The 16,049-nt window shown below is 52.3% G+C and overlaps 1 protein-coding gene across 2 annotated transcripts in view; it reads right to left on the bottom strand.

Moving 5' to 3' along the window:
• Gsn (gelsolin) overlaps positions 1–16,049 on the bottom strand; it is a 55,024-nt gene that overhangs the window by 23,872 nt on the left and 15,103 nt on the right. Inside the window, exons 1-2 of one of the 2 annotated variants that reach the window (XM_041674969.1) lie at positions 1,902–2,074; positions 357–561 (exon numbers count right to left, since the gene is read on the bottom strand). In XM_041674969.1, the coding sequence (XP_041530903.1) occupies positions 357–561; positions 1,902–2,033 (337 nt within the window). In that variant the 5' untranslated portion in view covers positions 2,034–2,074. Of the gene's footprint in view, positions 1–356; positions 562–1,901; positions 2,075–16,049 lie in introns of those variants that run through there. The other variant, XM_041674970.1, reaches the window with a different exon arrangement.

Here is a 16,049-nt window from a genome sequence, read left to right as displayed (position 1 = left end):
CTGTATAATGGGGTAACCCTAAAACAAACAGATCAGAGCCAGTGTTAGGGACTCTAGGCTCCTAACTGTGAAGAAAAAAATGAGGGGATAATTGGAGTTAAAGCAGTGCAGAGGGATCCAGGGTCCCCATGTCACCTCGCTGTCAGCACGTCCACTATATAAAAACACTGCTGAGTTACCAAGGTGGCTCGCAGGTCAATGGGGCAGAGAGGGGATCTGAACTTGGCTAGGCTGCCTCTGGAGGGTAGTGGTATGTGACCACTAACCAAGGCCTGACACACGTAGCCCTCAGCTTCCAGGTCTATCCATGCTTTGAGGGGCAGGCAGGGTCAGGGGAGCAGGAGCAGCTCACTTACCCAGCCAATAGTGGAGGTCATACTGCAGGTTCCCATTCCTCAGCTGCACTGTCTTCAGGATGACATACGCATCACCCGTGAAGAAGTCTCCATAGAGGTTGGGGGGCACAGGCACCAGGTCAAACTTCTCCACACGCCAGATCTGCAGGCCAGGCTCCTTTCCTGCCTTAAGGAATTCCGGGTGTTCCACCACCATGGTGCCGGGCTGCAGAGAGACAGGGCAGAGCCTGAGCAACCATGTGGGTCTCTGCAGGGAGACCCCAGGCACGAGGGAGGGTGGGTTCTAGCATCAGGAGTGACTCACTTGAGCCTCCTGCTCGCCCGTGGGGTGGAGCATGAGCCCTTTTCTGGGAGTTAATGTCTAATCCTCAGCCAGCCTCGGTCTCCCACTCAGCTCTCTTTGTTTATTGTTATGGAGACCGAGCGCTCCGCCTTTTCTGTGGCCAATTTGGACAGCTAAGGTACACAGAGGCAGGCTGTCTTTCTAGGACCCTCAGTTGGGGAACAACAGAGAGGGATGTTCCTGGACCTCAAGAGTACTCTCTGTATAGGTACTCTCCCAGATGGCGGTGGCTCCCGGTCCCCAGAGATTTTGTTGGCTTTCTTCAAGCACCTTCTTGGGACTCATTATCCACCCCTACTCTGCAAATGGAGAAACTGAGGATCCAAAAGGAAAGGGGCCTGACCCCAGGTCACATGGCCTATTTTCTTTGGCTCTTTGGAAGAGGGAAAATCACCTCAGGCGCCCCTCCCCATCTTCCGTCAACACCCCAAGAAAGAATAGGCTTAGTGGGCCCAAGTGGCCTCCTGCGCTGTCTGCCTCCTCCCTCCTGCCCCACCCCAGAACCCACCCCATTTCCACATCTTGGAAAAGGGGGAGGAATGGAGCCTGAAGTCTGCAGGAACCTGTTAGGAGGAGAAGGCTGAGGCGCGGAAAGACTGCCAAGCATGCTCTGGGGATGGCGGGAGGCTGTGGGGCAGACGGTTAGGCTGGCACCTATAGATGGAAGTCAGTAGGTCACCTCAGCCAGAAGGAGGTCTGGTAGGAACAAAATTCGCACGGGAGAAGCAACACCAGACTGGGGAGAGAAACTCAAGACAGGTAGAGAAGGACATAAAGGGGAACCGAGAGGTGGGGGGTGGGGGAGAGGAGAGGGAATCACAGAAAGTAGAGAATAATAACAGTCACGTCCATAGAAAACGGGGTGGGGGGGGACACCAAGTGAGGAGGAATCTGAGAGGAGACCAGCACGGGGGTGGGGGTGGGGGCAGACAGGAGAAGAAATTAGACAGGTAAAGGAGATGGGATCCAAATCAGTAGTAAAGATCCGGCCAGGGTGAGGTTAGCCTGCAGGGAAGGAAACAGCCTTTGCCCAGGGCCCCCTCCCACGCCCCAGGAGCCCCGAAGCAGCAAGACATACTTACAAAGCAACAAAACAGTTTTTCCATTCTACACCTGAATTACTCCCCTTTTGCTAGCGCTGTATCTGCAAGAACTTACAATAGACAATTACTCGGGGAGCCCCGGTGACCCCGGGCACTCACCCGCTCCTCAGACACCCGACCTTGGGGCGACCTCACTCCGGTCGTACCCCGCGACCCAGTGGCCGCACCGGACAGCGACTGTGCGCACAGTGCCAAGACCAGCGTGCAGAGCAGCGAGAGTTGCGGAGCCATGGCGACAGTGAGGACCCAGGCTGCGGCCGCGGCTTCACGGTCGCCCCGACCTTTAAGTAGCTAGCCGCCCCAACCCGCCCCAACTGAGGACCGCCCCGCAGGGAGGGCCTTGTGGCCCGCGGGGGAGGCGGGGATCTGTCCTGGATCTCGGAGACATCTGGGATCCCACACCGACCCAAATGGGTGCGGTCGCCCCTTGGACCCTAAGTTCCAAACGGGAGATCCGGCATGTGATCTGACATACAGCAGATGCTAACTCAGAAAGAGCTGTTTTTCTGTGACCTGTGCAAACCCCCTCTTATTAGTTCAATTAGCAGGTCTAACTAAACTAAACAAACGGGCAAAATCCACCTAGCATGAACTAACCGGTTGTGGCGCTTTCTGCTCAAAGGGGGGAGAATCCTCTTCAGATCGGATACTCTAAAGAGAGCGCATTTCACAGAAGGGGAAAACAGTGCAGTCTGGAACTATTCTGCACCCTCTCCTAGGGAGACAGGATTTGGGTCTCCCTCCACTCCTCAGCTCATCACTGGGAAATTAGGGACCTGGGCAGTACTCCTGCGTACTGTACCTCAGTCTCCAGTCAGCAGAGGTTGCAGAGGGTTAGATCAGGCCTGCTCAGAAAGCCTGGTCCGCAGGTGAGAATGCTCACCATCCAGCTCCCTTCGGAGCCTGCACTGCATTATTCCTTATAAGAGGACAGGACTAAAGTTTGCCCTCTGCCATCCCAATGTCTCCCCACCTAAGAGGACATAGGTGAAGCCTAAGGGGACAGAGAGGACAGTCGGGACTGAGAACAGCATCCCAGGGAGGAGCAAGGTATGGGCAAGGGGCAGGCAAGCACAGGCCATGCCCAGAGAATAACAAGGGTCTGGCTTAGGGGGCTGTGGGGGGGGTGAGGCTGGCAAGGAAGGAGGGTAGCCTGAGGCCTTTGTGCAAACCTACACCTTGGGGATTTTGTCAAGTGCCTGTAGAAGCCGTGAATCCGGGCTCCATGGTCTAGCAATCCCACCCCCAGGCCTGTGGAGCCTGTAGTGGGCTGCCCTGGACTAACACAGAGTGGATTCACAGAACTGCTTTCAGTGGGCAAGGATATTCATTGAAGCATTGTTGGAAGAGAATTGGAAATAACCCAAAATATCCTGGGGAAGCAAGTGATGGGGCTGTCACATAATGGACCACAGTCCACAGTGAGTTAGAGCCAATTGTGCCTCATGGCACAAAGTAGGCACTCAGGAGGCATGGAGAGACCTCCAGGGGCAAGAAGGAAATTGCACAATGAGTGGTTCTTCTCTTCCTTTCTAGGAGGGTGCAGGTTGGTGCACAAACCCTTGAAAAGTCAGTAAACGCCAAACTGTCAAAGTTCTTGGCATGCTTGGAAGTGGTGAAGACAGCCCTTTCACTCTGGACAGCACCATGGCTGCCGAAGGCTGGAGGGAGTGCTTGGATCACTGTGGCTGGCACAAGAAACCTTTGAGGATGATGGGACGTTTTTAATCCTATATCATGATGATAATCAAGCAACCAGTTCACATCACTGAAAAACTACAGAACTGTACACCCCAGTGAGCTAACCATGTGCGCCAGCAAATTACATCCTGAGATGTAAAACAGCAAAACAAGATCTAAAATGGGACGAGAATATATAAAAAGGAGTTGCTGGTTTTGTTTAACAACCGTTCTGTAGAAAGAATGCTTTAAGAACATGTGTAAAGTGGTGGCGCACGCCTGTAATCCCAGCACTCGGGAGGCAGAGGCAGGCGGATCTCTGTGAGTTCGAGACCAGCCTGGTCTACAAGAGCTAGTTCCAGGACAGGCTCCAAAACCACAGAGAAACCTTGTCTCGAAAAAACCAAAAAAAAAAAAAAAAAAAAAAAGAACATGCGTAAAGGGATACTTGCTCCTTAGCCGACTTGGGAAATGGCAAGCAACCTGAGCCAGCGGCTGGACTGGCTCAGCAGTCCCTCAAGAGCAGTGTGGCCCCAGTTTGTCCAGCTGGTGATTAACAGAGGGCTGTTATGGCTTGGCCTCGACCCCTGGGGTCAGTGAACCAGCCCAGAGTCCCTGGCCCCAGGTTAATGTTCACAAAGGTGGTGTAGCTTTGCTAGCCAGCTATGGAGTTTGGGTCACAGTGACCAAAGCCCAGCCTCTGCTTTCTGGGACCCTGGAGCCTAGAAACCTTCACTCCAGGGCATCAGTGAAAGGAGACAAGAGGGGCAGCTCACTACTCTGTTCCATGCCTGGACGAGGCTTGAGGTCAAGGGGACAAGGGGGTTCAAGTGAAGGGGAAAAGGGGCATGCCCTGTGTTAGGGAAGGCTCTGCCACAGACGCCTGGATGACTGGGGGCAGCTCATCGTCCCTCTCTGGGTCTCAGTGTCTACCCAAAAGCCAACGCCTTCCCACTCTGACTCTAAGGCTATTTCTGGCCTCAGCACTGCCAGATCCTGGCTGCCCCATCCCGCACAGAATCTACTTGCTTCTGAGCTTCAAGGTTTTCATCTTCAAAATGGGGACCAGGTCACCTTGACAAGTCCTTTTGAATCAGAGCAACTAGGACCCCTGGTGTGAGAGGGAGAATCTGAAATCAGTAGTACACCACCTTGGGGAGTAATCAAGCCTGGCTGCTCCCCTACAGCACCCCAAAGCCTGAAACTTCTCACTACAGCACACACCGAGTGAAGACTTTGATGTGGGAACCTGCCTGACTCTGTTCCCTGCTTGGAAAAGGATGTATGAATCCAAGGGAGCAAGCAGATACGTGCAGAAGGAAGGCAGGCGCACCACTGACAGAGAAACCGAGGCTCAGGCACTCATGTGGAAGGGGGGTCTTGCTGAGGTCCAAACTCTTACCAGGGACTCCTGGGCTCCAGTTCTATCTTGGAGATGAAGCAGGAGCCATGGCCCCACCTCACCTGGACAGGGAGCAGCAACCTTGTGCAGGAAAAAGGTTGCTGCTGCTAAACCAGTCCAAGCCCATGCCAGGCAGGCAGGCAGGCAGGCAGGCAGAAGTCTCCTCGGCCAGGGCCAGAGGAGGTTCCAGGAAAGCCCTCAAGCCCTCCAGATGCCTGACGTCATTGCCTAAGAAGATCCCAGATAAGACTGTGGTAGCTCCATATCAAGACACTCAGGTCTGGGATGGTTGCTCTGATTTCAATATAACATTGTTTACCATCTGTTTGTTCAGTGCACACACCCTAGTCCCTGCTCTTCGCTGTGCCTTAGGTACCCCCTTGGCCCCCTTGACCCCCTTGGCCCCCTTGATAGCCCATCTCGGCCGTTCGCGAGTCCTGCCCAGTGCCCCCTTCCCATCAGGCACCTTCTCAGTGTCTGCTACAGGACCGAGTGGTACAGCTCGTGTCCTTCTGTAGACCCCTCCCTCCCTGTGGTTGGACCCAGGATCCCATAACCATCTCTTGGCCCACTCTCTCTCCAACTAACTTGAAGTCAATCTCTGAACCTCTGTGGGCTGCCTACCAGATGAGAGGTCTCACCGTAGCCCTTGGCAGGCTGGGAAGACACTCCCTGTCCTGTTCCCTCAGCCCAGACACACAACCCTCCATCTCTCTGGCAGCCGGCCATTCACTGGAAGAGCTCCCTTCTTTCCCTCAGAGCTTGTTGGCCTTTGGCCCACAACTGTGCTCTGGGTCCCCTAGGAGCACCCACCCTTCTGGCCCAGGATTTTGCCAGGAGGGACAAGGATCAGTAAACAAAGAGGCAGTTATGAAACCCCGTGAAACCAAACAGGGCCCGCACAAGTTCTGGCAAGCCCAAAGGACCTGAACGCACAGACCTCGGCACCTGTAGTCAAGACCTCAGGTTCCTCGTTTTTAAAATGGAATGGATTTTAAATGTCGGGCTCCTGGGACATCAGGGGACTCTAAGGTCTGATACACAGCATCTCCCAAAGGGTCCCTGGATAGTTTGCTTTCTTTCAGGGGCCCAAAGGCAGCGATCCACACCTATCAAAGGGCAGCAGTCTGGAGCAATAGGGGTAGACTGCAATCTGGACTGAGCTGTTTCCCTTTCTGAGCCTTCAGGAGTTCATCTGTAAATAGGGACAGTAATACCCACCTGCAGAACTATGGGGGCAAGCCAGAGGACTGCCAGAAGTAATGCCCACTGGCCTCCCATCTCTTTGTAGATAACACCAAGCAGAAAAAGGTGATGCCTCCAGGCCATTGGGCCAGTATCAACAGCCTAGACTTAGAACTCAGGTCTGTGGGCAACCAGGCCAGAGGCAAGGCCTGGGTCTCATGGAACAGCATGGCCAGCTGGCCCTCTGTCCTGGCCAAGTCTGTAGGGTGTGGACAGCTACTGGGAAGATGGCCAGTGGGTTTGTTTGACTCTATCCCAGGGACTGAAGCCACAGACCCTCTCCCAGCTCTCAGAGCCAGCCCCACCCAGTGCTGTGAACACAGTCAAAGGAGGCCTGGCCCTACCACCTCCTGGCCCCGTGCCCTGGAAGCAACAAGATTTGGCCATGTATGAGTCCAGGCCTCTTCCACCAGGACTCGCTGTAGCTATCGGTCTCTCCTGCCCTGAGGCAGATGCTCCAACCCTGAGAAACTCGGGACTGCAAAGAACTGAGTCCTAGACCCTCACACCCCCACCCATCAAAGAACTCTGTAGCAAACCCCGAGAAGCTGGGGCACAAACACAGGTCCAAGCACAGGCATGGTGACTTGGGGCAGGATCAGCTGGAGACCCGGGTGGGGTACAGACAGAAGGCAGAGTCTGTGATGCTCCTGACACAGAGGAAGGGACAAGAGATGCCACTGGGGGCAACCGCTCAGAGGAAGGATTTGGGCATGTAATGGGGAAGAACTCCGCTAGCAAAAGTGGGGGCTTAAGATCTACCCCTTAACTGGCTGAGTGGCCCTGAGAAAGTCACCCTGGCACTCGAGCCTCAGTGCCCTTATGTGTAGGTAGGGACCATAGTATCTTCTTCCCATGACGGCTGTAAGAATTTAATAAGGGGACAGCTGTTAAGGGTACATACTGCCCTTGGGGAGGACCTCAGTTTGGTTTCTAGCACCCATATCACAACCAGTTGTAACTTCTACCCCAGAGGATCTGATGCCCTCTTCTGGCTACTACAGTTACCTGCACTTACATACCACACACACACACACCTTAAAGACTTGTAACCAGGTGAAATACACTGGGCTCAGTGTAGCCTAGTGCAGATGAAGCCTGTGAAAAGAAAGCTGCAATTTTTGCTGGGTCAGTTGCTTGGGTGAGTTTCTGTCTCTCTGAGCCTAATTTTCTTGTGTGTAAATTAGAGACCAAAAGGCCTAACCTGCCAAGTATGATAGTGTGTACCTGTACGAGCAGTGCTCGGGCAGGCGAGAGAAGCAACTTTGAGCCCAGCCCGGTTTGCATAATAAGTTTCAGCTCACCCAGGGCTAGCCAGCAAGACTGGATCTCAGAACACACCACAAATTGTGTGTGTGTGTGTGTGTGTGTGTGTGTATGAGAGAGAGAGAGAGAGAGAGAGAGAGAGAGAGAGAGAGAGAGAGAGAGGATTTTTTTTATAAAATAAATGTTCAAAAAATACTGGTTTATAAAAGCAAGCTGTCTAAGAGGCATCTGCACAGCCATGTTCACAGCAGCACTGCCCACACAATTCAAACATGGAAGCAAGCCAGCAGTTCATTAATGAGTGAGTAGACAATCAACAAACAGATTCAAGCAGCAGAACAGTAACCTGTGAAAAGATTACATCCTGCTAGAGGGATGACCCTCAAGGACACTGCCAATCACAAGGCAGGAATGTTGTGAGTCCACTTCCTAAAGTGATGGCGTAAGGGGAAGGGAAATGTGGGCTACTGTCCAAAGAGAGCAGAGCTTCAGTGGATGAACCAGCCTGCCTCCATCTTGGGGGATAAAGCCATCTTACAGTAAAAATAAACTAGGTCCATTTATGTTTATGATTAAATCTCTGTTTCTCAAGGATTAGGCTCTGCCCCACCTGTAACCTTAAATACAAATGGTTCTGTACTGCCTATTCCAGGAAGCTGCAACCACTTCTTTGTATCAAAAAGTTGTAACCATCTTGGAACCCTACTTGTTCCAAAAGGTTGTTATGACTACCTGTTGTTATGGCTACTTTGTTAGGACCACCTTGCAATCATGTCTTTGCCTCAGGAGGTTGTTATGACTACCTGTTGTTATGGCTACCTTGTTAGGACCATCTTGTGATCATGTCTTTGCTGCAGGAGGTTGTTATGACTGACCTGTTGTTGTGGCTACCTTGTTAGGACCACCTTGAAATCATGTCTTTGCCTCAGGAGGTTGTTATTACTGACCTGTTATGTTTATGTTCTGCTCCTGTAACCCTGCCAGTTTTGCCCTTCAAATCCCCCAGTTGGAAACCCCCTACCCCTCAGTTATAAAAACCTTGTCTTCCTCATGCCCAGTGCTGATCTCTTGAACTCCACATTTAGGGAAAGGCAGCTTGTGTACATGATTAAAAAAAACTTGCTTTAATTAATTGCTTGCCTTAATTAATTTGCCCATGATGATTTGGGCCAGTGGGCTTTCTCCTCACATCTTTGGGATTAACAAGTTCTGCAATAGAGAGAGTTCTGGGGATGGAGAGTGGTGGCGGGTGCAGGACTCTGGCCACTGAATGATGACCCGAATGCCCCACTGCAGCCCACAGGCAGAGGTCCCAGGGAGGGCAAAGGGGCAGGCATGGCCAAGAGATAGTAGATGACAGTCTTGTTCACGGAGGGATGTGAAGCAGCTCAGGGGACAGGGCCAGTGGTCCCTTTCTACAATGTTCCAATATCATTTTCTATAAAGCAGAGCAACAAGGCTACCCTGATGTATGTCCCAGAGGACAGAAGACCCTGACTCTGAATGTGTCACTCAGCTGGTGCCTAGCAACCATGACATCCAAAGATGGCCCTCAGCACCTGCCGGCCTTTACACACCTGCAGCTCACTTGCTCCATGCCCACCCTCACACTCAAAGCAAAGGACAGCTGGAGGGTTTCAACCAAGGCCAGAGACAGGGTGGTGGCTAGTCACCTGAAGAGCCAGCCTTCTGAGCCTTCCTATCTACCTCAAGAATCTCTTCTTGCTTTGTCCACCCGAAACAGTATGGACCCCAACACTCACAAACTGACCTTGACAAGAAATTCAAGCCCTCTCAACTTCACTGCTCTTGGACACAGGACAGCCAGGCGTATGTCACAGATTTGCTACATCTAATATTAATTAAATTTTTAAAAATCCAGAAAAAATTCCAATGAAAAGATGAAGGCCAGGGGCTAGAAAGGAGCAGAGAGGGAGGACTCACAAGATCTCACGTTCAAGTAGGCCTGTGGCCACCACTACTCCTGACCCCTCTATGGCCCCAATACAGACACAGGACCCCCAGGCTTGACCCTCTGAGATCTGGTACCCATGTGCCCTAAATAGCATAGCTCATTGACTACCAGACATCCTCTGCCATCTACCCTAGCCTCTGTGTGACCTCAGCTCCCTGCCAGGAACTCTGGGAACTGGCTATGTGTGACCTTGTGCCTGTCACTCTTGTTCAGAAGAAACAGGATAAAATGGTGAGCTCCAGGTTCTGAGAGGGCTCAAGAAACTGTTGTACACAACCCGCAACCTCCTCCTCCTCCTCCTCCTCCTCCTTCTCCGCACCTCCCACAGCAGCTGTTAGCAATCTACTCCCCAAAGGCTTGAAGGCAATCTCTCTCGAGCCAGCAAAGCAGTCAGGGAGCCAATAAGAAGGAGGATCAGGAAGAGGAAAATTACTGGTGCTGGCCCCAGCCAGTGCTGGAGTGGGGGGCTGCCTTGGAGAGTGGGGAGCTGGAGGCCTGGCAGGCTCTTCCTGAACCATGGGCTTGGCCCCATGCCTTGACCCCTGTCTGAGCTAAAGGGACAGTGGGCGTACTTGGGGCCCCTGTCCTCCTCTGGAACAAGCCCACTCTTTGGCATCCAGAAACAGGAGGAAGAAACAGGCAGGCCTTTGTAAGGAGGAGAAAAGCCTCTTGCTGGGCCCCAGGTCCTACCATGACAGAGCCTCCTGGGGCCTAGGAACCCATAAGTGTCAGAGCTCCAGCCCCAAGCTCTTCTGCTCATGGCTGTACGTTGTATATGCCGTTCCACACCAGTGTCACATGCAAACACACGACCATGTCACACACCAGCCTGTGTTACTTAGACCTGTGCTAGGTTTCTCTTCTGCAGCTTCACTAATGCTGCTCTTGGCCCTGGTGAGGATTCACCCACCATACACTCTGCTGGGTGCTGATGTCTATGTCCTCTGTACCGGGCCTCAGTCCTTGGAAACACATGCTACATGCTACATGCTTGTGGTGGTCCTCACCCCAGGAGCAGGGGCAATACAATGTCATAGTTAAGGACACTCCCCAGCCTCTGTCACCATGTGACCTTGTCAAAGCAACCTGTCCTGTCAGTGCCTGGCCTTCCTCAGCTCTAGAATGTGACACAGGCGGCGTTTCTCTGACAGAGAAGTGGATAACTGGTGTCCATCCCAGCTCTTGGCGTGCTAGGTAAGCGCTCTGAAACGGTGCCTGAGTCTGGGCCACGCACCAGGCTCATGTGCCCACTGTCTGCTGTGCACGAGACACTGTGTTGCTGGGAAATCCTAACAGATGGTAAGAGGGTGCAGTGACCTCATACTGAGAAGACATCCTAGATTCGGAGCAGGATAACTGTTTGCACAGGGCCAGAAACGGGGAGCTAGAGACAGATACTGATGAGGGGGGCTAGAGACAGACCCTGATGGGGGGGGGCTAGAGACAGACCCTGATGAGGGAGGGCTAGAGACAGACCCTGATGAGGGAGGGCTAGAGACAGACCCTGATGAGGGGGGGCTAGAGACAGACCCTGATGAGGGAGGGCTAGAGACAGACCCTGATGAGGGGGTGCTAGAGACAGACCCTGATGAGGGGGGGCTAGAGACAGACCCTGATGAGGGAGGGCTAGAGACAGACCCTGATGAGGGGGGGCTAGAGACAGACCCTGATGAGGGGGGCTAGAGACAGACCCTGATGAGGGGGGCTAGAGACAGACCCTGATGAGGGAGGGCTAGACACAGATCCTGATGGGGGGGCTAGAGACAGACCCTGAATAAGGGGGAGCTAGAGACAGACCCTAATGAGGGAGGGCTAGAGACAGATCCTGAATGAGGGGGAGCTAGACACAGATGCTGATAAGGGGGGAGGGCTAGACACAGATGCTGATAAGGGGGAGGGCTAGACACAGATGCTGATAAGGGGGGAGGGCTAGACACGGATGCTGATGGGGGAGGGCTAGACACGGATGCTGATAAAGGGGGAGGGCTAGACACGGATGCTGATGGGGGAGGGCTAGACACGGATGCTGATGGGGGAGGGCTAGACACGGATGCTGATAAAGGGGGAGGGCTAGTCACGGATGCTGATGGGGGAGGGCTAGACACGGATGCTGATGGGGGAGGGCTAGACACGGATGCTGATTAGCTGTGGGCAGTGAAGCACAGGGATCATTTTGGAGTAATGAACATGTTCTTGCCAGGTGTGGTGGTGCATGCCATTAACCCCAGCACTCAGGAGGCAGAAGCAGGCAGATCTCAGCGAGTTCAAGGCCAGACTGGTCTACACAAGTTTCTGGGAAACCAGGGCTACATAGAGATACTCTGTCTCAAGGAAGAAGATGGAGGAAGAGAAAGAGGGAAGGACGGGGAGGGGGGGAAGAGGAGGGAAGAGAGGAAAGAAAAGTCTTTCAAACATGATTGTGGAGATGATTTCAAAAGCCCAAATTCACTAAGAATCAGAGTTCATGAAAATGGCAGAATTATATATATGGAAACTCTATGTGAATTTAATCAGTTATGTGAATTATATTTCAGGAATGTTGAATGTTGCTGTGAAAACAAAAGTCCTCGTGTTAGCCAGGCATGGTGGCACACGTCTTTAATCCCAGCACTCCGGAGGCAGAGGCAGGTGGATCTCTGTGAGTTTGAGGCCAACCTAGTCTATGGAAAGCATGCCCAGACAGTTAGAGCAACACAGAGAAACCCTGTCTGGAAAATCAACAACAACAAAAGCCCCCCTTCCCCCTCCCCGCCTCCAATCCTCATGGTTAGCTGGGGAAGTGAACTTTTCATTGTCATCTACTGAGAGTAGCCCAGAGCCACTGACAGCAGAGAGTGGCTGTGGATGTCTCTACACACAAGAGTGGGCAAGCAGATCCCTGGGAGAGTTTAGAAAGAGCACAGACTCCCCAGCGCGGTCCCAGCCTTGGAATGTGAAGAACTGGTGGCGTCCAAGAACCCAATTCTAAGGGTCAGCTACCAATGGGAACCACTCGGCACAACCATAGTTGGGGAAACTGAGGTTAAGCAGGAGAAGGGGCCTGCAGGGTCTGGTGGATCAAACAGCAGGACAGCTGGGACTAACTGGTCCCCTTCCTGTTTTCTTCCCTCCTTCCCCTCTGCCTTCCCCAGGGCGGGCCTCCCCTGCCATCAGCTGTGACTCAGAGCTCTGAGTCATCCTGTGGCACAACAGAAGGGACTTCTTAAGAAAAACAATCCCTAACACGGAGCTCCCCAGAACCTTGGGAACAGGATCAGCCCAGGGGGCTGGGAGGAGGAGAGAGAAAGGTCAGGGCCCTGTGGGAGGCCAAGGCTCCCCAAGCCACTCCTCTTAGCCACTGAGAGGTGCAGCATGTATGTAAGGAGCCTCAGCTTCATCACCGGCAAATAAAACTCCCTTCTGCACACTGAAGCTCCAAATGCGCAAGCGTCACGACAACAACCGTGTGTGTGTGTGTGTGTGTGTGCGTGTGTGTGTGTGTGTGTGCAGATGTGTATGAGCAGATGTATGTGCGCAGATGTGCACTTACAGATGTGTCTGCAGGTGTGTGCACAGATGTGTGCGTGTATGTATATGCAGGTGTGTGCAGAGGTATGTGTGCACAGATGTGTGTGCAGACGTGCATGTACAGATGTGTGCACGTATATGTGTGCAGGTATTGTGCAGGTGTGCACAGATGTGTGCAGATGTGTGTGTGTGCAGATGTGTATGTGTGTGCAGATGTGTGCTCATATATGTAGAGGCTAGGGATCAAGGTCAGCTGTCTCACTGAATCATTCTTCACCATATTTTGGCTCAGATATTAGCTCAGACAGTCAAGCCATCAACCCCGGGGGATCCTCTTGTCCCTGCCTTCCCTTCCCTGTGGTTATGTAGGTGCAAGGGATCAAACAGGCATGTGGGACCAGTACTTCAGCTATTAAAGCCATCTCCTCAGCCCCATGATATGAACTTCATAAGCACCAGTTTTCTGAATCCTAATTAAAACTTATGGGTGCCATCATGCAGTTTTAGAGACAGGGAAACTGAGGCTCAGAGAAGTCAGTCTTCAGTTGAATACTGCACTGGCTGTTCTTGCAGAGGACCGGGGTTCAGCTCCAGCACTAAATGGCAGCTCACAAACATCCCAAACTCCCATTGCAGGGGATCCAACACCCTCTTCTGGTATCTTTAGAATCAGGCACACATACAGTGCTAAAGACATAGGCAAAACATAAAATGAAAATAAATACATCTTTTTTATTCTTATTTTTTTAAAGATTTGATTAATTTTATGTTTATGGGTGTTCTACTGCATATATGTCTTTGCACATGTGTATGTAGTGCCTTTGGAGGCCAGAAGAGGACATCAGAACAGGCAGAGAGCCTAATTGGTAGCTAAACTGTGGTCCTGCTTGAACAGGCTTCAGAGAGCCCCTCAGTTCCCAGCTGCTCATCATTCCCCCTAGGGCGTTTTCCTCAGCCATGGCTGGGCAGGGCAGAAGGGAAAAGGCCTCTTGAGATAGGCTAGGCTTCAATCTAGCAGCTATAAATAGGCCCTTCTGGCTTGGGCTGAAATAGTTATGCCAGGCCCAGCTCGACAGACATCAGAGCACAATCGGCCCCAGAAATGCGCCCCCCACCCCACACACACAGTTAACTAAAACTTCTTCAGGAAGCCATTGTTCACAATTCTTGAGGAAGAGGGTTTGAGCAAAGAGCCACACCTGCCTAGAAAGGAGACTGTACCTGGGCCTAGGCTTCTTTTTCTGCTTTTACTTCCATTGCTTCTGCCTGGGACTCAGTTTCCCAAAATGTGAACTAGGGAGGTCGGTGTGCACCCTTGGGCCCTTCCAGCCAGCATGCTGTGACACCTGCTTCTCAAACACTTATCTTATTGTGCCCAGCCCCGATCAGCCTGGTAAACTGTATTTTGTCGTTACTGAAGTGCTGGGAACCCAGGCAGGCCCTCTATTACTGAGCTACATCACAGCCCCTGTGGCATATCGCAATTTAAATGTTGTTGTTGTTATTGTCTAGAATTTTTAAGAACCTCGCCATCCTGAGTGCTGCGTGCAAAGGATGGAATGTTGAATAAGTCTCTGTCTCTGTGTCTATGTATGTATCTCTCTGTGTGTCTGTGTATGTCTCTGTGTGTATGTGCCTCTGTGTGTATATCTCTGTGTGTGTGTCTCTGTGTTTATGTCTGTGCGTGTAGGTGTGTGTCTTTGTCTGTCTGTGTGTGTCTCTGTATGTGTATATCTCTGTTTCTCTGTGTGTGTCTGTATGTATGTCTCTGTGTGTATGTGTGTCTGTGTGTATGTGTGTCTGTGTGTGTCTCTGTGTGTGTATATCTCTGTCTCTGTCTGTCTCTGTGTAGGGAAGGGACGTGACAGGGCTTCACTGGAACACACTCTCCTATGAGATTCCTGCATTGCCCTCTCTGACCGCCCTCCTCTTTGCCTGCCATAATTGACTGCTCTGAAATCTCATCAGTCGAGCCGCTCCTCTCCTCCACGGCCATCTATGGCTCCCAGTGACGGAAAACTAAAGCTTAGCTGGCATCCGAGGGCTCTCTCCAGACATCTGTGTCTCCTCCTGCCACTCTCAGCTCAGTCTCCAGACATGACTCACTCGTCCTCACAGGGCTCCCCCAGGTAACCAGCCCTTTGCACATAATCCTCTTGCCTGGAACGCCCAACTCCCCATCTCAGCCCCGCGCTCATCCCAGGGCAGGAAAAGCTGACTGGCCCCATGGGTGTCTTGGAAAGCATCTGGGTATGGGCCACAATTATCTCCCTCAGGGATTGCATGGCTCCTCTTTCAGGACGGGGCAGTTCACCACCCATTCCAGAGAGTCAGCAAGGGTTGGCTGGGAGATGGGGGTGAGGGAGGCTGGCGGCAAAGAGCCAAGAGAATCCTGGGAGAGCACACATTTCCCAGGACTTCTCAACACCAGGTTCTGAAGAATCAGGGCACTTCAGTGAGGAAAACACTAAAACAACGCCATGCAGGGTCATAAGATGTGCATGCACACGCGTGTGCATGCGTGTATATATGCATGTGTGAGATGGTGTCATTAGTGAAGTTCCCCAAATATCCCCTGGGAAGCTCCTAACAGTCTCTGGTAGCGTGGAGTAAAATCTACAGTCAAGGGCAACATGGCCTGGAAGCTCTGGTCCCTTGCCTGGCCATTCCCCATTCCGCCTGAGGGGTGCTTTCCCTTCCTAGCTCACCCTGTCATCCGGCACTCACGTTCCTCTGCCCTGTCCAGAGAAGCACCTCCTCCTAGCTGCACCCTTAGACCATCAGATCCATCTACACAAGGCCCAGGAGGAATGGGAAGCTTCTATTCTTTGTCTTCTCCAACTGCCAACTCAGGCCCTAGATGCTTGTCACATGATTCTGGGAATGAATGGATTCCAGAATCCGCCTAACATTTAAGTCAGAAAAACAAAGCGCTGTGCATAGTCAGAAAGGGTGGGTGGGGCAGCTGGGGAAACTGACAAGACAGCCTTCCAGCAGCCAGGGAGAGAATGTTCCAGATGGAGAAGGAGGTATCAGTGTGCCAGAGACTTGGGGCAAGGATATCTGAGGATCTGATGGGAGGACACCAGGGTGCTTACATCCAAGTTCATGGAGGTGAACGTGGGGCGGGTGCAGTGCAGGGGATAGGGGAGCCGCAAGGGTGAACAGGCAG

Source organism: Microtus oregoni, unplaced genomic scaffold (genome assembly GCF_018167655.1).
Source record: "Microtus oregoni isolate MIOR12 unplaced genomic scaffold, Mior012 000025F_ref0000491, whole genome shotgun sequence".
In the NCBI taxonomy this organism is placed as follows: Eukaryota; Metazoa; Chordata; class Mammalia; order Rodentia; family Cricetidae; genus Microtus; species Microtus oregoni.
This window is presented reverse-complemented; position numbering and strand designations above follow the sequence as displayed.